Source organism: Melozone crissalis, unplaced genomic scaffold, assembly GCF_028551555.1.
Source record: "Melozone crissalis strain CALT ecotype California unplaced genomic scaffold, PUWL_Pcris_2 ptg000006l_1, whole genome shotgun sequence".
Lineage (NCBI taxonomy): Eukaryota > Metazoa > Chordata > Aves > Passeriformes > Passerellidae > Melozone > Melozone crissalis.
This window is the reverse complement of record NW_026535784.1, coordinates 51,091,278-51,115,878: the sequence shown is the minus strand read 5'-3', so window position 1 is coordinate 51,115,878 and position 24,601 is coordinate 51,091,278. Positions and strand designations below refer to the sequence as shown.

Sequence of the window (24,601 nt, the reverse complement as noted above, 5' to 3'; positions counted from 1 at the left end):
CTTCCTAGGACAGCCTAAAGATATGTTTGATGAGTGACAAATCTGTTAATAAGCTAAGAGAAAAATGCACTTGTCCCAGACAGTACACTTGCCTACACTTACTAAACTGGATGTGATTTCAAATTTTATTTTCCTCTTTTTACAACATTACTAGCTAATACAAATACTTTTAATACTAAAGTGTCATTGGTTAGCATACAAAACCTGCCTTAAAATAAGAAGAGTTAAATATAAGAGAACAATGCTACATTCCTCGAAGAGAATTTCAGGGGAGACACAGAGTAGTTATGGGACAAAGGTATTAATGGAAGTCTTTCCCTCTTTCCCCACGTAGGACTATCACAGCATTTATTTCCCTTCTCCCTCCTCTGTTTTATTTTTCCTACAAAAGACTGAATAACATGCACCTAAAGGGACAAAGAAATGAGGAAAGGCCTCAGACCTGCCAACACATGTGCACATGCTCAGAGGAAACTTGTTAGGATGACATATATGGGAATATTGACAAAACCCTAAGTTAAATACACCCACAAGCACCCTTCAGATCAAGGTCTAAGGATGGGCTCTGAAATAAAACAAAAACAAACACTTTCTGAACATATGTATCTATGAATTATCAAAGACATTTGAAAAAGACATGTTGCAACTGGCTCTATCTAAAAACTTGCTACTGTGAAAACACCTACTGCAGAAAAATACCTTGTTTTTTTAAAAAATATACAGCCCTGTGCAACAGCAGCAATGAGAAGTTTTTATCACTAGGTTGCTTTTATCATCTCTGTTGACATGTATTAATTTCTCTTAAAATTGGGGTGGGCATGGGGTGTCCCTGGAGAAAGCTCAAAAACCTAAGGGTTTACAAGTTTTCCTGTCTTAGTACATAAGCACTATCACCAAACATAATAGTGCACATTTCAGCATCCTGGGTCAGTAAAATGAACTCTGGCTTGGTCAGACTGCCAGTTTTCATGGGGAGGGAGCAACATGTTTCAGTCTTTAGGTTCCATGACAAGGAATGCATCTCTCCTACAGAAAAGGAAATACTGCTGAAATGAGGAGAACTCATTCCTGAAGTTCTGAATATGCAAATGTTATTACTGGAAGAAAAAAAAAAAAAAAGAGTCAAGAGTCTAAATTACATTCCTAACAGATAGCATCACAGAAGTGTGTTTTGTGTGGTGCTTCATCAGACAAGTTCTTGGCTGCTACTCTACTCTGTATTTTCATCAGTGTCTGACTGCAAACCAGAACCTCACAGCTGCTTATTAACCTGCAGATGGTAGGGGAGCACAAACCTGGAAGGCTGGCACTTGGAAAAAAAAAAAGGGAAGTGAATTCTCTCTTCACCTGGTGTACTTACCAAGAAATTAGCAGGTATTGGATCAGAGAAGGAAGTTGGAAGAAGGGAAGCAGGTAGGCATTCCCTAATGATTAGTGCAGTGGGAAGGTCAGGAATAGACTGAGAAAGATGGATGCCTTTTGGTAAGGCAGGAAGGGTATGAAAATGAAATCTACTGGAAGGAAAAGGCAACAGAAGGAAGAGATCCATGTCAGCTGCTCCTCCTAGAGAGAAAAAGGAAGAAATAGTAAAGGAAGAAAAAGAAATCAGAAGTAAAAAAGGAAAAAACCCAAGGAATATAAGAAGCAGAGAGGAAACAAGACACAAGCCATTGCCACAAGGAATGCATTCCAAGAAGCTTAAAGGATAACAACAGTCACAGAGCACAAGAAGGATAATTCTGATGTCTATAGCACCTGCTAATTTAACATCAGGGCATGCCCACCCAAACAGCACAAGCTGCATCTTCTGATAACTCCGAACTCTTTGCTGCTTCTCTTAAAAGCAACTTCCCTCAAATCCAAATCCTCCTGTTTGCTTTACAACTCAATTTTATCAGGATAATTCTGTGGGTAATTAAACAGACTGGCTCTGAGAATACGCCACAGGAGCAGTAAAATGAATATGTACTGAAGGACAGTTGGTGTCTCTTGATCACAAGAGAGACACTGAAACATGCTCCCCAGTGCTGATGGAATTTAAGTAAAGGATTAAGTTGCATATACTTCCCCAAACTGTGGAATCAAATGGCCAGCCAAAGCATATAAACTCTGAGATCCTGCTCATTGGAACTACTTGTTATCACCAGTTTTACTTTGAGACCTGAGGTTTTTCAATCTGTAAAAGCCATGGTGGTTGCAAAACAGGACATCTTAAAGCAGCAACATGCAATGTCCTGGATAAAAATATTAAGTTATTTTCTTAGAAGTCCCCCATTTAACTAACTACCATCTTGGATGGAATTCCTTGTGCACTTGTTAGCACTGGAATCTTTTATGAGCTGCTGTAATAAGACAGAGAGAGCACACTGTTTTCTATTCAGCTCACATTAGTAACAGAGGTATAATCTAAGTATTAGCACAGGACTGAATTCTGCTTGTGGCTGCTGTCCTGTTTCTCAGTAGGTCTGCAAAAAAAGCTAAGTAAAACTAGCTGGCAGTCTTTTTTTTTCATCTTGGATACACGTACTCTCTGGTAGTTAGATTAGGAAAAAACCCAAACTTCTTCACCTATAAAAATGGGTGAACAATTATGAAAATCAGTAAATAACTACCTGAGGTACCCCACCGTGATATTTTTGTGCAAGTGCAGTGGCATCAGAGTGGAGGTCAAGGATAAGGAGATTTTAAAAAATACTAAAAAATACTGGATAGTTACATACATGCAAAATTCATTCCATTGCTAAGTACAACAGGTAAGTCTATGCTGCGCTGGCAAAACATATTTTCCTTCTTGATTTCACGCATATACAAATTACATCCATTAAAGGTACCAGTCTTAACAGAGTAATATAAAATAATGTGAAACAAACCATGAGAAACTATGTGCTGCTTCACCTCAGCATTTTCATTTGCATAATAGGCCTGATTCATTTACAGCAATGACTCACTTACAATGTGACTCATTTACATACCACATACTACTTTCTGTTTCTGAAATACTTTGTAAATAGAAACAAAAGCTCTCTATCAGCATCCACAAATTACTGCAGGTTTATTTGGAAGCATAACTACAGTGCTGAATGGGCAATTTCCTGGGTTCCAGGCAAAGCAGGAAGGTTGACTTAGCAGTTTTCAACAAAATAAAAAAAAAAAAAAGGCAAATAAGAAATCTATATATTGTTTCTTACATAGAGTGGCAATAATCTGATTTGCCTTTTTAGTATGGTGCTAAAACAGCATGAAACACAAAGTAAAAATGTACAGTTCTTTATCAGGGTTACATGGAATATAAACCAGTAACCCTTAGAAGTCTGCCATGAAAGCACATACATTATGTGAAGACAGGCAGCATTCCCATTAGTGCTTGGACACCACTAACACATACAGCATCACACAGACATCATATTCCTGACAACAAAACTGTGTGGACTCTGCTAAGCTGCACCCAATCACTTCTTCCCTGCCAGAAATGCCAACATACAGGTTTTTAGATGACTCTGCATTTCTCAGGCAAAGTGCAGGTAGTAAGGAAACTAATTCACGAAATGAGGTAACCAAAAGCTGTATGACCTCCAAGGAGCTCTTCTCGTGCTCACCTGCCCTGAGATGTAGTTCTTTTGAGACCCTGCCTTACCCAGATCCACTTTTGGTACGCAATATTGTGCAAGGAGCAGACTCTCACTTATCTTCATCTCCATGTTCACAGCATGGCTCTAAGCCCTATTTACCCTTTGCTTTATAAGGACACATTCACCAGCAATGTCACATTACCCAAGACAGGCCAAATCTTCACACACTTCCAAGTTTCTTTAATAGGATAGAGCAGGATTCTCCTCCAACATATGCCAAAACCATATAATTATCCTAGAATATTGAGCACAGCAGCATTATTTCTGCTGATCTACAGCATACAAAGCAAAAAGCTGCCAAGGGAAGGCTTTGTTGCTGTGATGTGATGAGGGAAGAAGGGAAGAAAGAGATGTGCCTTTATTTTTTACCCCTTGCTTCAAAAATTATCTGCATAATTTTGATGAAATCTTCCAAGGCGATTAGGTATCTGGCAGAGACCAGAGAAACTTTTAAATCCAGAAAGTCAATGTCAGTAAAACTTTTCAAACCTTTAGAGGGAAACCATTCTCAAAATGTAACAGATATGGCAAGATATGCTTCTGCTGTATTAAAAAAATGCTGTATCAAAGGTGATGTTCAAAGTTTCAAAGAACCTACTTTTTAAAGCTGTACTGGTGAATGGCATTGGAAAAAAGAAACTCAGATGGGTGCTGTATTTGAATACACTACTTAGCAAAGTAATTTTCAAAAAGCATAAACTGTTTATGAATTGGCCTGCTTAGTATGTGCTGAGGTATTAAAAAATGAATCCAAACACAAAAACATGAGCTAAAGATTTTGCCAAAACAACCAAACCAAATGTATTGCTTTTGACGTATTTCAAGGAAATAGGCATGCTTCCATTTTATTATTAAATGAAAAAAAAACTCCACAAATAAATCTGTATTAATATCAGTAATTTCAAAAACTTTTTTCTGGAAAAGTATGATTTTAAAATAATTAAATATTTCCAAGCAGAACATAGCCTCTGACCTTCTGACAGTTATAACAACCTGAGTTCAACCCCGTCTCTATTAAACATGGGAACTAAATGTGTGCACCCAATTTATCTCTGCATTACAGAGCATCATGAGACTTTTACTTCAGAGTGCAATATTTAATTCTGAAACACTATTTTCATTCAAGTATTACATGCCTTGTTTTTATAGTCTTAACCAGAAGCAGGGATGGGAGTGAAAAACTTCACCTGCAGATTTAGAATACATTCTTTGATAAAGAAAAAGCCATATTGTTTTCAAAGGGTTTACCTTGTTCTCTGAGAATTAGGTTGACTTGATGTGGAGATATCATCAGCACCTGATAACACACCACTGGCATCATCTCTCTTGAAAACTTCATTTCTTCTCACTAGCAAACCAAAAGACAAATTAATACCTTGGACAACAAAGCACACAGAGTAATCCCATCTAAACCTCAAGGATTTATCAGTCATATGAGATTACTTAGAAGGAGTCAAATTTATCTGTTCTGCACAATGGCACCACAGTATGAAACAAATTAACATTATGAAGCTGATTTCAGTTTTCAGAGCTACCTTACAGTTTTACCCCAACAAAAATAGCTGATAGACCTTTGAAGAAGACTACTAAGGAATGCCTAAAAGAAAACACAATAAACTTCACCAAATTTCATAGACCCCTTCCAAGGGAAACATCTTTTTTGTCAGCCATGAGTTGAGACAAACATGGCAGAGACATCATACAAAACTACTCAGAGACGAAAGAGAGCAGCTAGTTAACTATGCATCCAATACACAAAAAAGGAGCTAAGAAGGCAGTATCTGAACTTCTAATCATTATCTTTGGAATCTGACTCCTCATTATAATTTATAGGTTTTTTTTCCTTTTGGCAATACATTAACCTGTGATTCTCTTTGTAAAATTACAGCTTTTGCTGGGAGATCTTCCTGTGGCAGCACCTGAGATGCCACATGCTGAGCTTGATTTTGCACAGTACTTCACTTCCCCCTCTTACTGTACCCTCAGCAAACAGAGCTGGCAGGAGAGCTCCTGCAGAACACACTAAAGCCATATTGATTTAGAAATAGGTTTTTTGTTACAGTCATTTCACTGAGCCCAGATATACTTCTCCTAGAAGGCAGCAGAAGACAGCTCTATCTTGCCTGTACAAACTTAGGAGTTGTTGACTTTGGACCAGAACACATAAACAGTCTGTTCCAAATTGCAAGCAAGCAAAGGGAAATTACAGGAGCCTCAGAACTTGTTACTGCTCCTCAGGCTTCTGGCTCAGTAAGCACAAGGACAGACAATGACAAAGGAGGTTGAGAGAGCAGTGAGAACATGGAGGCTGGGCTGGAATTCTGTGCATACAGAATACATATAGCGCAGCTATATTCCAGCTTCCTAACTATTGTTTTCTTTTCTAATTTTCACCAAATGGTTTGTCTCCATTTTTTATAATGATTCTGCAAAGATGATTCTTCCTGCCATACATCACCAAACAATCTTTCGTAACATCTCCTGCTTTTTCAAGTGATTGATTTAATATAAACTACTTAAATTTATCTTACTTACTTAAACTACTTAAACTTATCTTACTAACAGCCTGTACTGTGTAGTATTTTGCATTACACTGAAATCCTTGGCATATAAATTATAAACCACTTAACCCTCATAATAAATCCCACTGATATAATTATATTATGGAGGTCCCACATGAAGCTTTTCTAATTCACTGTTACTGTGCACTAACAACAACTCCATCATTTTTCTGCAGCATTTTCTGTTATTTAAAAAACAACACTTCTAGTAAAAAGTTAATTATTTCCAGCTTTTCCTACCAAGTTCCCTCCCAGAGTGCCTCACGTCAAACTTATTTCTGAACAGACTGCACATTATGCTGATCTGTACATCATGTAATTTCATCATCTTAGAACTTTGTATCAGGACAATTATCAAGACTCCCACTAAAGGCTTTTGTGGTCTGGTTTTCATCTCGAACTTTTTTCTTTAGGTTTTTTTGTTTATTTGGGTTTTTGGTTGGTTGGTTGGTTTTTAAACATAGGTCTTACCTTGCCTGAAATCTGGTTCTGAAGAAATAACAGATGGACTTTCACTTGAAGTACTATAAACATCGCTGTGATAAGATTTGTACCTTCTCAAAGGCTCTGAAAGTTTAAACCAAGGTGTCAGACAGAAGAAGAACACAACAGTCATAATGTAAAAATCAAACACAAACATTTGAATTTTAAAAAAATATTTTCAAGCCATTTAAAAATGCCTGTGTCTATGGAGTCTAAAAGCAAACACCCAGGGGATGCTGGGCAGTCCCATTCTGTTCCCATGGCCTGAGGGTTCTGTGGTCAGCCTGGCTGCTCTGACTATCCCAGTGCAGCCACCTCCCCTGAATTTCCCTCAACGTCACTTCCAAGTTAAAACTGGTATTTAAAATACCCTTTGAGACCCAAGACAAAAACAGATCCCTCCTGCGCAAACAAACCAGGTGCAAGTGTTTGGTGCGCACCTCTTGCATGTAAAAAGCAATCACCAAACTCAGTCCCTGTCTCCTTTATGATGTGAAAAAAATATCTAGAGAGATAAAGCAAGCACTGGAAAATTATAATTCAGCTCATCTCTGACATCCACAAAATATGATTAACAATCAATTAGTAAGCCCCTAGAGGATATTTAATTAACCAGAACAGCTAAACTGATGTGATGAGAAATCAATACAGCAGTCTCAGTTCCTACTCTCAGGGGATTACATAAATAACATACAGGAGCAAAGGACTCCACAGAAGGGGGTATGTACTTGACATTTGCAACTATCTCCCAGAACTCTCCTAAGAAAAAGCCAACAACCATACACAGAATGTGCATTAAAGCAGAACACACACACAAAAAGATTCTCTGCATCTTGGGAATACCAATGCTTCACTGTCAAAATGAGACAAAAAACCTCAGGTGTCCTCATTTGCAGAAGGCTGTTTCTGCTCTGACTATAGTTAATGTTTTTGAAAACAAAAGCAGTGATATAGAGAAAGCACATGTAACTGCTGCGAAAACAAGTGCCAGTCACTACAGCAAGGAACATGCAATGCAAGAATACAAAATGGGGAACACATGAGCAGATGCTTCTGGAGGCTGCAGCAAGGAAATCAGAAGTTCCAACTTTTCACACCCAGAAAACAAAATGTGGTGAAAAATTCTGAGGGACCAATAAACCTGCTGCTTAACTTCTGTTAGGTCAGATGACAGGTTAGTCAACAACACTACTCATACAGAATTCCTATACAAGTAGGAAAAATTCCAAATAGGAAAGAAGCATGAAAAGAGGTAAGATAATGCAGTACTCCAAGAACTAAAGTTTGTTCATGTTCATTTTGGACTGTTTCCAAAACCTTCCTCTTTAAAAGCCTTTATTCCCCCCATTTTTACCCAGCTCACTTGAGCTGCGTAGAGAATCTTTAAGAAAACTGGGAAAGGTAAGCAAAGCTACAAATCAACTCATGAAACCAACAGGTCTCACCAGCCCATCACAGTTGCACAGTTTAGCAGAATAAAACCCAATTTATCCAAAGAACATTTTGCCATTCAAGTCTCAGAAAGGAACAATATCGGCCTAGAGCAAGATGAAAAGAATCCACTGGGGCTGTGTGGGAGCAGTGAGATTGCTTCTATGTTCCACAATGGCTACTTTCAATGTTGTGGATTTTACAACAAAGAAATCTGCCCCCAGTCTAGCAATTACTTGCCTACCATGGGAAATAAAAACCAAATTCAGCGGGTAGCTTTTGGAGATGTGTTTTCAAAATGCTCCTAGCCCTTAAGTGAGGCATCAATCCACACACAACACTGGAGCTGCAGTACTGAAGTGTTTAACTAAAACCAGACCTCTTGTTTCCCAGTAGTTTTATTAGCTGTAGGTTTTTCAAGTCTGCTGAACTGACTTTGAAGCAAGATGATGGAGAGGGAACAATAAGAAATGACGTGAGATTTTAAACAGACTTATTTTTTTCCACTTAGTCAGCAGCCAGGGCTTCTCAAATTGCACACAAATTATGGCTCCATTCTGGTTCTTTGAGACACTGAATTTTGAAAACACCAAACCCATGATAAAACAGAAATATGCAGTTAAACCACGAGACAAGTGTTTGTAGGTGGTGGCATGCTATGGGACTCTGCAGGGTGTTTGATTTCTCCTGACTCATCCTGTTAGCAGGGGCTGGTGCCATGCTGTAGACCAAGAACTCCATGAACCAAGAAACAAAAGGCAAAATTTCCACACAGTGTTTATCTCAATGTCATCACAGATCCTCACATAAGGCCCAACAAGGCTCAAACCTACTCACAAGTAGAGCTGGAGAGAGGACCACACTCCTGTCTTGCCACATCCTTCTCCCTAATCAAGACCACACAACTTAACCCAAGAACACAAGCAAATGTATTATTTTCATCTGCTGGAAGCATTCAACAGCCTTTCCATGCTGGGCTATCAGGCAAAGTTTCAAGGCAATTAAGAAGCTACATCCTGAAATTTCATGCAAATCCTCTAGATTTATATTCATTTTGCTCAGTTTAGAGAAAACACATACAGATGTGGAACTGTTTGCTGCTGGGGCATCTTCCCTCCAGTTCTCTGCTGGCCTACACAAACACCTGTGTTCACCCCCTAACATCCCCCCAGCACTGCACCCCCTGTTAACCAAGTGCCTTTTTCCAGGGCACAGGCAGAATATGCACTGCAGACCTGCAAATACTCCATTAAAATGTAAATATTGAGAATATTCTATCTGTATGCTTGCATAGTCATCCAAATAATTTATGCTCTCTCCTCCAGCAAGTTCTCCTCAATTCTAATGTATCATATTAGGATTTAACTTCAAAGAAGGCGCTTGGATCATGTCCAAGCTAAGCTTCTAATTAAGAATTGCCTTCCAAAGGTTACAAGTCCCAGTTCTGGGATCAAATTAGAGTTTAGCTTTTCATACAGAAGTTCCAAAAGTAAGGACAAACTTCTAGACAAACTGTCTGGCTGGGAAGGAGCTGAAAAATGACAACAAAGGCTAAAGACTACAATAAAACAACTTATCTCCCATATTTACAATTTTCCCTGGGAATTCTGAATGGCCTTGATTTGCTGTCTTAGTTTCTTGGGGTTTTTGGTTTGTTTTTTTAAAAATTTTTGGTGACTGAAGAGAGACTTCAGAACTGATTTCACTTCTGTAAACACCAAGCATATTGTAGCAAAAACAATTGTATCAGTTACCTTCCTTAACATTTCGCTGTTTAGATTACATCTTTTACCAGAACACTTCAAACGATTTCATTCCTTAATAGAAAAAAACCCATGAGTTTAAGCACATTTTAAGAGTTTGTAACTAAAATTAATATACAGAATTTGTACTAACAAGTGAAATAAGCATGATGCAAAGGTAGATGATGCATTACAAGTTGGAGAGTCTGTCTTTGTGCTTTTTCAAGTTCCCTATCAAAACCAGCAGAGCCCAACCTCCCAGGCACATTGTGCAGCATGAAATAACAAAACACGCTATTTACGCAAGGCGAGACCCGCAAGCCCAGACAAGTCACTAACAGAGAGCCTCACCTCAGCCAACTTCAACAGAAATCAGAGAACCACATTCAGCTTGGAATTTCATTATCCTGAACACCAGTCACATCAGATACCCAGGTTTTCAAATACACATCATTACAGAATTATTTCTGGCGGTACAGAGAAGGCGGCAGAATTAAACCGACGGTTTCGTGACAGGGAGAGAGCTCTCGTTTGCCCTTTGAAGCTTGCTGGTGGGTGCCTATTACAGGAGAGTGGTACTATAACACCACTTAAAACACATTAACTGTCCTTCAGGAGAAGCTGGGACTCACTTCTTTCCCATGAGTTAAATCAATAAATTAGCTTCATGTTTGCTTTTCCTTTTTCTCTTTTCATCTAAGAAAACTTGAACTATCTTATTCAAGCCAGTATAGGTTTAACAGGAAGGACATCGAGATCCAGTTCAAATTCCTGGTAGGGATCCACATCCAACAACTGACAAAGGAAGCTATCCCATTCAGACTTCCAGGGGGGCAGGCTCATTCTAACTTGCAAGGTTTCCACCACTCACATTCTACATGAGAAAGCTGTACCGCACATGCAGTCCAAGTCAGCAGCTACCCAGGCATCCCCCAGGGAGCTCCATCTGGTGCTGAGGGCCTGGCAGGACCAAATGTACCTTAGATTAGATGTAATCTAATATAGAAAAATGTAGTCTTAGAAAACTGCAGAGACTCACATCTCTAGTGCTAGGCTGGAAAGGAAAACAGAGAGATTAACAATAACAGCGCCAGGGTCTGGTAGGAACTCAAGAGTCCTGTATTTAGAGAGACACCCCTGTTTTCTGGATCTGGACCATGCCATCTGGGATAAGGTATGTAAACTAACACAGGCCCAGGCAGAGTTTGTCTAACAAAGTTGTTTGCCTGTTTTAATTTAAATGTTTTATCCAACTGAGAATGCAATGTATTGACCAGAAATTGACAATCTCAGATTGTGTGAGCTGCTGAAAGCTCAATAGATGAGATAAAGCAGATGCCATTCTGCTGTGCAATTATGCAATTGTTAGAGCTGGTTTACTACCCAATGTTAAGCTGTGAAACTCAGAACAAAGTAATAGCTGCTGATGCCATAGTACTTGTATTTTACAGATATCTCACAAATACCTTCTTCCTTGAAAAGCCAGCATCTTTTGTCCCAGTAAAATCAACAGCTGGAGTTCTCTAACCAAAATAGCATCAGTCCATTATCCTACCTCTCAGATTCATTAAAATTATTTCTGAATATTGTTCTACTGGACACACCAACCACATGAGAATCTATTTTGTCACAAATGAATTTAAATCACACTGCAGCACCACTGAGACGTGCAAACTGCCCCTTCCTTTGCCTTCACGTGCAAACAGATGTGCCATTGTGCATGACTGGAATGGCCCACAGTGAACTCAGAAACCCAGAACACAGAATTCAGGAGAAAAAGGAAGTATGTGCACTTCAATGAAGTCACAGTGCTAAGTTTGTAAAGCAACTACTCACTTTCCCCCCCCCAAAATCAAATCTCCCATTTAACCCACTTCTACAGAAATTCCCAAATTCAAACTTCAGGGGCTTAATCTACTGGGATACATTTGCTACCAACAGCTACCTGATTACCTGTAGAAATTTTGCCTTATTCAAAAATGCACCTTTAAACTAAGAGAGTGCCTAAAATCCAGGCATTTAGAGTATCCCTAACTGTAATCTTTAACTGCAACCTTCCCAGCTAAACACAGGCTGTCATAACATGGAAATTTCATAAATGGGGTCCAAATGAGTCTTCAAGGTGGCTAATGAGAAGTTTCATGAGATAAACACATGGAAGAAGACTTAGGAGGAAAAGACTCTTCTCTAGACTATTACTGCCACTTCCTGCTGACTCTATGAAGCAAGAACAATAATTGGACAAAAACCATAAAATCTGAGGATTTAATAATCTGGGTTTTCTGTTGGAAAAAAAATAAAGGTAGAAATAGAGAGGAATAAATACAACTTGTGGGTCTGAAATTCACATGGTTCCCAACTGCAAAAACATTGAGCAAAGGCTTGAGAATATTCCCAAACCACCCCCATTTCCCCACCCCTGGATTCAGCATTCCAGAACTTCAGCAAGATCAGCTTTTTCAGTATCCTCCCATCTTTTATTGCCCTGTATGCTATTTCAACCCATAGCCAGCTGTATTACTACTCTGGTTTTGTTCTCCTGTATTCCACAAGGGCATGGGCAAGCTTTATGCTCCCTCATGTATCTCACTTACAACATCCTCATAAACAACACTGCATTTAAAAAAAAGTAAAAAAGGATACTCATTCATTCAAGTAACACATAAATCCTTTCACTTTGAATTATGCATTCACTCAAAACAAAGAGTGGGGGGAGGAGCTGCCTAAGCAAAAGGAGAGGTTCAGACAAGGCTACCATTACCCTCTCACAGCCTTGTGCCTTGCTACTGAGCCATTGGAAGGCAGGCCTAGGATAGGAAAACTTGAGTGTGTGTACACTTGACAAGTGTCAGGAGATACAGTTTGGTGGGAGAGAAGGCAAAAAAACCTGGAGCATGGGGGAACAGATGACACCTTCACACTCTTGAGGTGCAATGCTAGCTTGCAAAATGTAAAAGATTGTTATCTTCTCTCTGAAAGAAATAGGACACTATCAGCAGGTGCTAGGCAACAATTTCTGATTTTCAAAAGAACACTAAAAACAAAACCTGCTCTCTGGGTACAGGTAAGATGTTTGGGTTTAACACCTAACAACTTCTTAACTCTAATAAATTCTAAGGTCACAAAACCTCCATAACAAAACAAGAATGAAGAAAAGGACAAAGGCGAAGAACTTACTGTCTTGGTAAAATTAACACACACTTTTAGAGTCTCTTATTAGTGATCAGAATTGGCTACACCATAAGTCAAATAGCAGACACTTGGCCTTGCCCCATCTGGCTAAATGGCAACTAATCATAAACAATCATCTTCAGTATAGAAGAGATAAATGACCTCAACCCTGAAACTGTACAGCAGATTAAAATAAACCAGCAAGTTCAAGAGCAAGGCAGTCACAAGGACACGGTCCTTGGAAGCCTTTTGAGGCTAAATCTGAAATGTTCTAACAGTATATTATAGTGAATTTAGATGGTCTGCAGCTCACTACAAAGTACCACAGCACAGCTGTAATTAAAGCCCGGTCATTCTTTCCACTATAAACTCTGCTTTTCATGAGTTTATAATTTAGATTGTAAAAATCTGTTCTGAGTGAAAGCTTGGCAAACCAGAGCCTGTGCATAAGAACATGTTCTTTTTCCAAGGCAGTCAGCTCCTTAAGGTTTTATGAAAAGCAGAAAAGTTTTCCAGCTTAACCCAAAGTAAGGTAAAGAAAAATAAGCCATATGTCACTTAAATTCCTTTGTCGTTTGAGGAGGGAAGTTTTATCTCGCCAAGCTCAACTCACAGAGAGTCCAATGTCACTTCACAATTCAAAAATGGAAAAACAATGCATACAGCCAAAAGCAGAGGCTTAATACAATTTACACAGGCTTAGTTGTAACCTAGACTTGGGCTCAACTGAACTGAAAATATCCCCAGACCTACCAAAGAGAAGGCAGATTGTGTCTCCTCTGCTGCCCAACCATAACCCTGTTTCCCGTGACTCCTTGCCCATTCCTCCCCCTCCAAACTGAACTGAACTCTTATTCCAAAGTGCATGAACTTTTGAAGTAAGTTATTCTCCTTCTCTCTTTTTCACTCATGCCTCTCAGCTGCTCTGGTCAGAAGAGTAATTCCACACACACTTGACACTTGATAGTGTTGGATGTGGAAATATCTGTCTGCCTACTAAGTACTTCAAAATTACATACAACAGTAACACACAAAAACTCAGGACTGTATTTTTCATTTCTTTGACAGATGAAACTGGCAATAGACTTTTTACAAAAGATCACAAGAGACATGTCTCATGTAAAAAAATGTAAGATGAGGATCAGTATGGAACAAAAAAATGAAAAGGGAAAGAAGTCTTAACAGACCAGCAGACTTTAGGTATTAAGACTTTCGTGAATCTGCTTGCTAAGGCAGAATAGATACTTCCAGTCTGGCTTCTCAAGCCCTAAAAGACATAACAGCAGCTAACTCCTATATGAAAAAGCATTCACCATCCATCTTACTAGAATATTCCTTTAAACTGGCTCATTAAAAATTCACATTCACTAGTTTCTGGTCCAAAAGATGTTCTTTAAGTAGTTAACTGACCAAAGAAATTGAACAATTGAGAGCCTAAAATATAACAGTAAAGCACACACTCCTACCTTCAAGAGTGAAACACACTTTCCTTGAAAATAGAAAACTCCGAAACTCAGCTACCTGTTGAGAAAGTGTCTTTACTTTTTTCCTAGCAAGTAATTCAGAAGGATGGGCAGTGAGTCATTGGCTATTGCCTCAGTCTTCCCTGTACAAGTTTGTCACTCAGCCTCTGTGACTATTAAGGCCCAGTCCCCAGTTTACTTTGACTGCACTTTCACCCATTCCCCTTATGAATTGAGTAGTTTCACACATCTGACCCATCTCAGTTTGCAAGGCACGGGCATGTTTTGTTTTCTGCCATCTCCCAATCTGCCCAAATGAGAATGATAAAGCCATTGCTCATCAATGGGTTTGGCCATGCCTTTGGTTTTGCTCTTATGCAACAAAAACCTGCACAAAGCTGCACTCCTGAACAACAAGGCTATTGAGCTTTCCCAATGCTGGGAGTGGCCTCCTCTTAAACTCTGTCAGCTGCCTATCCCCAGCGATCCCAGTTGACTCATAAACTTGAGATGGACCCTGTTGATTTCAGACTCTTAAACCAAAAGCCAACCAAGCTTCCCTCATCAGACATCCTGGTAGATAACAACAGATAATAAACTTCTATAAAGATAAACAATGGTAACTCTACAGTGTTGCTTTCATCTGTATTCATTTCTTCAGTGATAACATGACCCTCATCTCCTCATTGGAAGATGCTGATCTGATAGCAGAGGAGAACTCCAGCTGTACAGAAATCACAGCAGCTTTTTAACCTGCCTATGCCATTTCAGTATCACTCCTCCTTTCTGGAACAAAAGGCTCACATGCACAGGACAGGATCAGCTTCCCGTGCTAATTGCAATACAAGCATGTCCCAAGCTGGCTACAAAGTGCACGAGCAGGCATTTTCAGAAATTCAACCTTGACAAAAGGCTTTATCCTCTCTCCTTGATATGGAGGTGTTTTCATCTCAGGCAGAGAAGGAAGTCAAGGTAGGGTGTGTTTTCACAGTTACTCCTGTCACACAACAGGCAGGCTAACTCACCAGTCTTTGAGTGCCCCTGAGTAAATGCCTGAGCCCGCTCTATACGTACAGCTCTTGCACCATACACCTTGGATGACCAAGTGAGGCTTTCTGGCCCAGCACAAGCAGGATCCAGCTCTGCTCTCAGTTTCTATCCAACTGTCTCAAACTTACAGTCCCTGAAAATCACCCCACAAAACCAAAGAAAATAAAACATGTAGTTCCAGTTCCAGAGGGTTCTGCATCAAGGTAATTTTATAACTTTCCCCACAACAATTACAAAGACTTGTTCTACCCCCATGCATTTTTTAATAAACTGATTGAACTTGTGTGAAATGCTCCCACTGAAGTAAAGATCTGAACACAAGGCCAAAAAAAATTCATATTTAAGGGCTTAAGTCCAGAGTTATACAGCACAAAACCAGAGATCTAGAGATGAAATTCTGCCTTTCCTCAGGGGCATAAATCCATCTCTAATAGCTGGAGATGACAATCTTCCTTTAACAAAAATTGCTTGACAATTGGCTGTTAGCAGCTTTTTTTTTTCTAATTGTAATTGATGAGCTTGATACTGGTTAGAGATCAACTATTCTGAGTGAACAATCTGGACACCAATTTATCTTCATTGACAACAGATTATTGACTTCATTTCACGTAAAAAAAAGATGAAGCAAAGCCCTCAGCTGTTTCAAGAGCTGCTACAAGAGAACTCAGCTTTATAATAATGAGAAATCTTTGCTTGATGAGTGGAACACTGAGAAAATCAAAGCTTCACTAACCTTCTACATTCATAGCTTCCCTCAGAAGCTGCAACTTCTTCTGTCTCTCTCTTATCCTGTCAAAGGCACTTGATATTGCTGCAGAAGTTGATGTCTCAGGCATGTGGCGTGTTTGGTCCAGTTTCTGTGGTCCGAAGACGTCCAGTGCTATGCTCCCATCAGAGTACCTTGCTTCCTTGTTCCTGGCAGCAGTAGAAGTCCTTACTGTAAATGTTTCACCCTGATGGCTGTGCCTGTGAGGGCCTCCAGCATGGTCCCTCTCAGCTGCCTTGTCAGTAGTGCAAAGCAAATCTGTGGAAGAAGCCCATATTTTCCGTTTGGGAGGGACATCTGTGTGAAGGTGACCTTTTTTCTCAAGCTCACTGGTATTACACCTATGAGGACAGAAAACATCTTCCTGACCCGAACTGTAATCTGCAGAAATGCCCTGGAAAAACTCTTCCTCATCTCGTGTTCCTCTGATGGACAGAAATCCCATAGACTTGCTAAGTCCTTTGTTAAGGGTGGTCTGTTGAGAGAAGTGAGCTCTGTGTCCATCAGGCGCATCAACCGTCAGTGGTTTTCCTGGAATGAGGAGACATTTCATACATGTAATTTTCTACCTAATACACAGGAGTCCAACACAAGTTAGTCAGAGTGTATGACGAACACACGCTTGGGCATTGGTTTTACCACACAAAGCATTGAGGAGGCTGCTCCCTCAGTCAACAAAGACAGAAATACAAATGCTTCGTACATGATGACCATTCTATTTCTTTTATTTCTAAAAAGCTCAAGAAAAAAAATAAGGCCTACTCTAATTCTGTATTAACAGTAAAAACCTCCAACTATCACATACTTGCTGAAAGTTGTTTTCTCATTAGTTTCGTTTTCAAAATAGCCTGGACTATCACCAAAAATACTTCTTAATAATCAATCTGAAATCAGCCATTCCTCTCACACCCAAATACACCGCCTACAGGTTTTAATAACAAGTCCAGGTCTGTTCTACAGATTTATAGATGCCCTGCAATAGAGTCAGCAGTAAGAAAAGAATGACTGTGTACTTAGGAATTATAAAAATCCTGGATCTTCCTCTAATGACTAATTTTGGTCCTTACAGTATCTCCTGGTAAATACTCTGAAACCAACAAAGATTCCAGGGTTAAAATGATTCTATAAGTCTGCACCCTTTGAGTTTCACTAATAGATAGATCTGCCAATACTTAGGAAGTTTCATTTCTCCTTCTCCCTTCTCATGAAATTACTTCCAGACTAAAAGAAACTGCCAGAGGTGGAACCATATCAATTAAATATGTGGTCTCTGAAGAATATCATATCACGGTAACCAAGAAGTTTTTTCCCAGGTGGAGTCAGCATGGCATGTGACTGATGCCTTCCTCAGAGCTAGCTCCATCTTTATGGTGATATTCCCATGTACATTCTTTAAGAAGGAGCAGCCTTGAAGATTTCACTGCAAAAGCCAGCAGTCAGGAGTTCAAAGTAATCCCTGTGCTGTATCTACGACTCTTAAAGAATGCTACACAGTGCTGCCTGCATCGATTGAAACTAACTGCCCCACTTGCTCAGCAGGCTCCTGATGATCTTTATCTAGAGTGTTATCCTTCCAAACAGAATTTCACAGAATGCTTTAGGGATGTTTGGAAATGTAGTCACTAATGCTTTAAAAGCTTATGGCTTTTAAAGGCATAAACATCTTTCAACTCTGATATACTTCTTCAAGAAGGGCTGTGCTTTTAGTTTGTAGTTTTTATTTCTGTGATATTTAACGAACAATCAAAACCAGCAAGACTCAAGCCAAATGCAGCCAAGTAGTCCCTTGCTTCCTACCACCATGCAAACACATGATGATAAAATGTTAGGGTTTGGATTGTCTAAAGGTGTCCTGTAAGAAAACACACACAATTCCCACATGCTCTAGCCAAGAAAATAAAAAACACTTTTGCCAGTGAGAACACACTAATCTTCTAAAAGGATCTGATGCCTCATTTTGTATTTTACAAAGATAGCTTTAATATTAAACTAAACATAATTATCTTTGTGGTCAAGTAAATATTACATTATTACCTTATTCTCAGACTATATATCATCCTAAGGCTGGTGAACTACGTATAATTCACACACAAAAAAACCTCTTAAAAATAAGTGTTCATTGTGGAGTTCCCACTACCCATCTAAAGCAGTGGGATGATACCCACTCTGCAAACATGTATTTCACATTCATGTACATGCACCAAGGACAAACATTCCTGAACAGAATTTTAACTCAGTCATTTGTGAGACAAAAAACTAAACACTGCAGTTGGCTTTTTAAGAAGGCCAACAGGAACACAAATCAAAAGGAGCTCTGAGAATCCTCCCCAGTAATGAGAGTTCCAGGATAATTTTAGGCCGGAAAAAACCAAAACAAGCTCCTCTACACACTGTAAAAAAACCCCAAACATCCACTTGTTTAACACTGAAACCATTTACATCCAGGGTCCTTACTGAACAAAACAAAGGCAAACAAAGCAGAAAAAAACCAAGAGAAGCAGGCAGCTGCAACTCCTATGCACTACCACAGCTATGCACACAGGATTACTTGCTACAGCATCAGTCATGACTCAGAAGAACATTCCTGCTTCAAAAGATCATTTATGTCTCTGCACACTGATCCTGTTGCAGGATCGAATGCAAAGAGTCACAAGGTACTTTTGGCACCTGTGAGTATCCTCACCACAGCACTCCAGAGACACGACCCTCTCTTGCTGTGGGGCTGGTGAGAACTGCAGCTAAAGAGCCCTGTCAGTGAAAAAGAGAGCTGGGGGCAAGGAGCATCCTCCTCACCAAAGCTGTGCACTTGGATATCCCAGAAGCTATTTCCTGTCTGCACAGAAGCACTGAAGACCCAAGCTCCTTTGCCTGAGCACACCAGAGATGCTCTCTACTCCCCACCCACTGGGCCTCCCCCAACAAGAAAAGTGAAGGCCACGAGCACTGTCTCATGGGCAGTGGCTAGGGAAGTGCTCATGGCTACAGCTTTCCCACTGTGCCAGCCAAGGGCATGATGAGGCAGGAGATGAGCTGTCCTGCCAGGAAGTAGTGCAGGAGGTGTTCCACTTCCACACTGCTCTTCCACTCTACAGGTCTAACTCAGATCCACATGACTTCTGCAGTCAGTGAGAGATTTCTACATAGTACCAAAATGAATGTACAGCTGGCCTCAATATTCAGGCTTGAGACTGCAAAATTCTCTTGGAAGTCTTTCATCTGTCCTTTATTACTCTCCCCATTCCCTTTTCTGCTTTTTATCAGCCTTGCCAATTCTTCCCACCTCTGCAAAACCCATCCCTCTCTACATGACATTGTTTCAACAAGCTCTGCCCAAACTGACTGACAGTGCCAACATGAGCTGGTTAAAAATCATCCTCAGAGAAGTGGAAAAAATGAGACTTTAGGGCAAGGAGTGCACAGCCTGGGTATCTTGAGATGGCAAACTGAAACAAAGCAGCAATAGAGAACTTTGAGACCTGTACTTTATCCCAGCCAAAACTGCATGCTGCTTTTAGCACCAGAGCACAGAGGGATCAAGGGCAAGACTTCTCAACACAGAAGTAACTCAAGTGCAAATACCAGTAGTAAAATTGGATTAGGCAATCAGTCCAAGTCAATATTTCTGTTTTTAATAAGGTAAATCTGTCCTCATCCCTTCTTCCTTTTTTGAAGTACTATTATAGACTTTGTAAGTCACACGATCAACTGTTAAGGTATTTTCACCTTTTTAATCCTGGACTTCCTCCACTAACTCAGCACTACTTGGATCAACAGTCTTAAATGACTGCAGGAAGTCTCTTTCAGCACAAGGCTCATGTATCCAGATTCAAAAAAAACAATACACCTCCAAAACAGAGCAGACTGGAATAATATTCCTTCTTAAACACGTGGCTTTTCAGTTGAATGGCACGCTCAAGTCAAAATTTGTAAGTCAATATGTGGTTTATTCTTCAGCTTTCCCCTCCTCTCCCCAGCTTTTATAATCAAATGTGTGGAAAAGTGAAGGAAAGCATCACTAGCAAAAATCTATATATAAGGAATAAATACCTAACTAATGATCAAAAGGAACCTGCATAAGGGAACTTGTATGTCTTTATAATGCAAGACTTTTTCTACAACCTTCCCCTTTAAAAAAAAAAAAAAAGTTTGTATTTGTAGTGAAAACTCTGGAGACCTATCCCAAGTATCTTGGCTCGACTGGAGACATTAATTACACCACCTGAGACCACACAGAGATACTCCAGGCTTCAGTTACCCAGGTGTGCAACAGGACAGAGCAGTGTTTCCCTGTTTGTCAGTGAGGGTGACAGAACAAGTCATTGGCAATTAAGATATTAAAATGCTGCAGCATTAAGCAACTTCAAAAGGAATACTTTCCCCTTCCCCAGTTCCTTCTCTGTTGCACTAGACTCTCCTCCTTGCTCATCTGAAGAGTGTATGGGTTCTTGATTCCTCATATCGCCCTTGGGTGTTTATCCTCCACTTGATGTTACATTAGTGCAATTATTTATAATTACTGTAAATAATTCAAATGCAATTACAGTAACTGTATGATTCCAGTGTATAATATATAGTGAGGGAATATATACAATAAAAATAGCAATTAATCACCAGGAGTTCACGATTAAATTCCCTTGTGGTGCTAAAATGAAACTCTAGTTTTCCACACACACCTTCAACTGCCAGATGTTACATTTGCTAAATAACCATAGATCCTTCTTCCTTTGGTGTTTCCAGCTATGAATGCATCTACACCCTTTTACACCAGTGTCATTCACAGACCATCTTTCACTCAGGCTGACAGTAATCTGGTTGATTTTCCTCTGAGAGAGAGCTGTTGTCTAACTAAATCCAGTCTGTCTGCTATTACTTGTGTACCAGCCTGATCATACAGGCAATTAATTCAATATTAAGTAAGCACAAATACTGTTGGTACTATCACACACTGTGTATCTGTTTTTGCTACCTAAACTCAACTCAATTTTCTTTAAAGTCTTTCTGCCAGCCCCTTCCTTTAGTTTGCACAAAACAGAACAACTCTGTTATGGATTTTGACTTGCGGATGTAAGTAGATGCACACATATGGGAGTGGGGGGTGGTTAGGAAGAGGAGCAGGGAAAGACTGCCCACATGTGCATGAGAACACATACCAACTCTGCCAGATTGGAAGGTCTCAAGAGAGGAAATTATTATATAGGAGTTTAAAAAACATCTCCCACGCCATCTTTGTGCAGAAAACAAAGTAATAAAAAAAACTCTTTCTCCCCAGACAATGTGGTTAGTTTCTAAAATATGAGTGGGTAGCTGATGGAGGAGTTGGGTTTGCAATCCCTTTGGGGCAGGCTAAAAGCCAAACAGAAGACAACAGAGCCAGATGTGGCCTGTGGGTTGACTGCTAGGAATGGCACCCCCTCTTTTCCTTTCTAAATTGTTGAGAAAAATCCAAGTTTCAGACGGAAATATTACTAAACAATGTATTCTCTGTGAAGGAAGAATTGAACTGGACACAAGGATTGTTGAAAGCACTATATGTAATTGCCAAATTATAAATCCTATATAAAAATTTGAATTCTGCTTTGGACTGACAGCTCTTCTATCAAAAAACACTAAAGAGGTCAAAAGACCAGGAATCTTTTTCAGAACAGTGGTGGTGAGCTTTGCCAAGCAGCACTTCATATTTCATAAATGCAACATTTTACCTCTTCCCTTCCTAGGCACCTCTGCAAGAAAAGGCAACCATTGCTCTTCCCCACTCAGCTTTATGGGTCAGGTTTTTTGTGGTATATTTCTCAACCAAGTAGGCAAAAGATCCACCTAGCTACTACTCCTTTTCTGGATTTTTGTGTATCCCTGGAGAAGCTCAGTGATACAGCTGCTTTTCTGCACAGAGACAGCATTTGGCATCTCTAGATTGGTTTCCTCACTGATCTTTGTGTCTGCTCTTGTTTTGGCTTCAGAGTTCTGAGTTTGTCCTCAGCACTGCTCTGGAAACATTTCCAATAGCACCAGGCTGAAAGCTCCCTATACCTGGAGAAATTATACCTAAATTTAAAGATCTCCACCAATGCCAACCACCAGTACTATTAGATGAAAACAGAAGCACTTATTGGAAGAAAACAGGCATGGCTTTAGAAGTGAAAAAGAATAAAATCTTTTTTTTTTTTTTTCTTTCAACAAGAAATCTTCATCTGGCTTTCATTTGGTTTTGCTGAACTCTGGAAGTTATTCTCCACCTACTCAGTTCTTTTTTTTCTGGAACTGAGGAGCCAGGGGAAATAAAGAAAATAGTAAAAATAGTACATTTAACAGATTTACAGGTGACAGACTTTTGAGCAAATGGAAAGAAGTTTGTGCTGCAGTTTTTGATAATTTAAGTCTGTGTGTTTGCATTTATCAAGATAATGTTTAAGCTACTTCAGTTCACACATGGAGGCAATCACCATAAAGCACTTCTTTATAGACCAAAAGTTGTATTTTCACCCAGATCAGGAACGAAAACATAACGCCCAGTCAGCTTCCTTGGATCAAGAGCAAAAAGAGTACATTTTCATTTATTTGAGTTTTTTGTTGATATTATGGAGAGTACTAATCAAACAGCAAAACATTGTTAAAATTAAAAGCAGCTGCACTTAGCATTTTTCATTCAGTTTACAACACATACCATTTTTGTTACACCTGATAGTGCATACAGTCTAATTAAACAGGGAGTTGACCAACATCCACAGTTTTGATCACTATTTCCAAATATTTCCTATTGTGTACAGTTAAGGTGGATCTAAATGATATTTCAATATCCTTCAATATCATGCTTCATTCATGTAGCACATACTTTTGGCAGAGAAAAAAGTCAGAATACAACTAATTTTATACTGTAATTTTATAATATATGAATTGGACTTGTGACAGTCTACCACATTGTAAAAGTCAAGTTAAAATCAGGGATCCTCATGGCAGGAAAGCCAAAACACCTGTTAGCTGCATCTCTTTAGAAGATTAAATATCTCCAGCAAAGGTCTGCCCTTGGTGGTCATGGATCATCAACTTAAATTGGAACTTTGCAAACAAACACACAAGGTGCAGGATTTCAGGTATTTGATGGTTGGGAAGCAAGTTTCCAGGCAAGTACAAGTTAGGGAGATTTCAAATGAGCATTAAATAGCCATAACATTTATCTTTGAAACATCCTTTTCAAAGATAAATTGTGGCAAAGAGTAACAGAGTGAATTAATTCTTGCTTTATGTTTGGGAGAGTTTGACAGCTATTAAATCTTTTGTCACACCAAAAGAACTTTACGAAGCCAATTAAGTAACTTTCACATATAATTCTTGATGTAAAAACTCTTTTGAGGTCTAAGGCGTTTTTAAGTACAAAAATTAAGTAACTCATTGGTTCAGATGACTCATGACAGGTCTTACTGCTTTTATTTCTGCTGGCTCAGTCAGTTCCTAAACCCTGTGTTCCGAATATGACTTGACTAAAACCAAACATTCTGTAATATTAATTTACAATAAATTACTTCTGCAGCCAACCCTGCTGTAAAACTCATTCACCAAGATAGCCACAGAAAGTGAGTCATGGAAGAGACCAAAAAAAAATGTAACTGGGGAGAATATTAACACAAAGCTGTTTATTAATTTAATAATTATCTTGAAGACAAAGAGATGGAAATGAATAGTTGAAAATATCGAAGCTGGTTACCTAAGGTGAGCAAAATATTTGATTTAAACACGTGAGATGAAAGTATTGTTGACTTAGGATAAATGTTTTGAAATTAAGTCCTGGCAATTATAATTGTGGATTAACATGGTATAGAAAACTGATCCTAATAATAATGAAATTCAAATAAAGGAAAAATCTTATCATTTTACAAAGACTGCAGGTATCTAAGGCATTAGTTGGCTACTCTCCAATGAGAAGCACATCTCTCTTACTGAACCATCTCTTGTGTTCATGAACTTAGCATGACTTAGCAGCACGATTTATTTTAAGTTACATGCTCCAAGTAACTTTCCTATACTCTAAAGTTCACAAGAAATGGCATTCCCCTTATGCTGCTTTTTTCTCCATATGACAGCTATTCTATTCAACATGAATTCTAAGATGTTCACAACAACTCAAGAGAACTTCACCTCAGTGAACATCAGACAAGTCCTCTGTCCTTTCCAGCAAAGATTGCTGCTCACTGTATTTACTTTACTAATAATGCACTAGAGAAATGACTAGGAAAGTTATACATATTCTTATGTGCACCAACCTCGCTCCCTCCAATCATCCCAGTGCTAAACTTGACCCAAAATGTGTTCT

The 24,601-nt window shown here is 39.2% G+C and overlaps 1 protein-coding gene across 2 annotated transcripts in view; it reads right to left on the bottom strand.

Annotated features, from left to right (window-relative positions):
• PTPN13 (protein tyrosine phosphatase non-receptor type 13) overlaps positions 1 to 24,601 on the bottom strand; it is an 87,450-nt gene that overhangs the window by 41,694 nt on the left and 21,155 nt on the right. For both annotated transcript variants that reach the window (XM_054294989.1, XM_054294997.1), the window contains exons 6-8: positions 16,264 to 16,827; positions 6,662 to 6,757; positions 4,878 to 4,977 (exon numbers count right to left, since the gene is read on the bottom strand). In XM_054294989.1, coding sequence (XP_054150964.1) covers positions 4,878 to 4,977; positions 6,662 to 6,757; positions 16,264 to 16,827 — 760 coding nt within the window. The remainder of the gene's footprint in view (positions 1 to 4,877; positions 4,978 to 6,661; positions 6,758 to 16,263; positions 16,828 to 24,601) is intronic.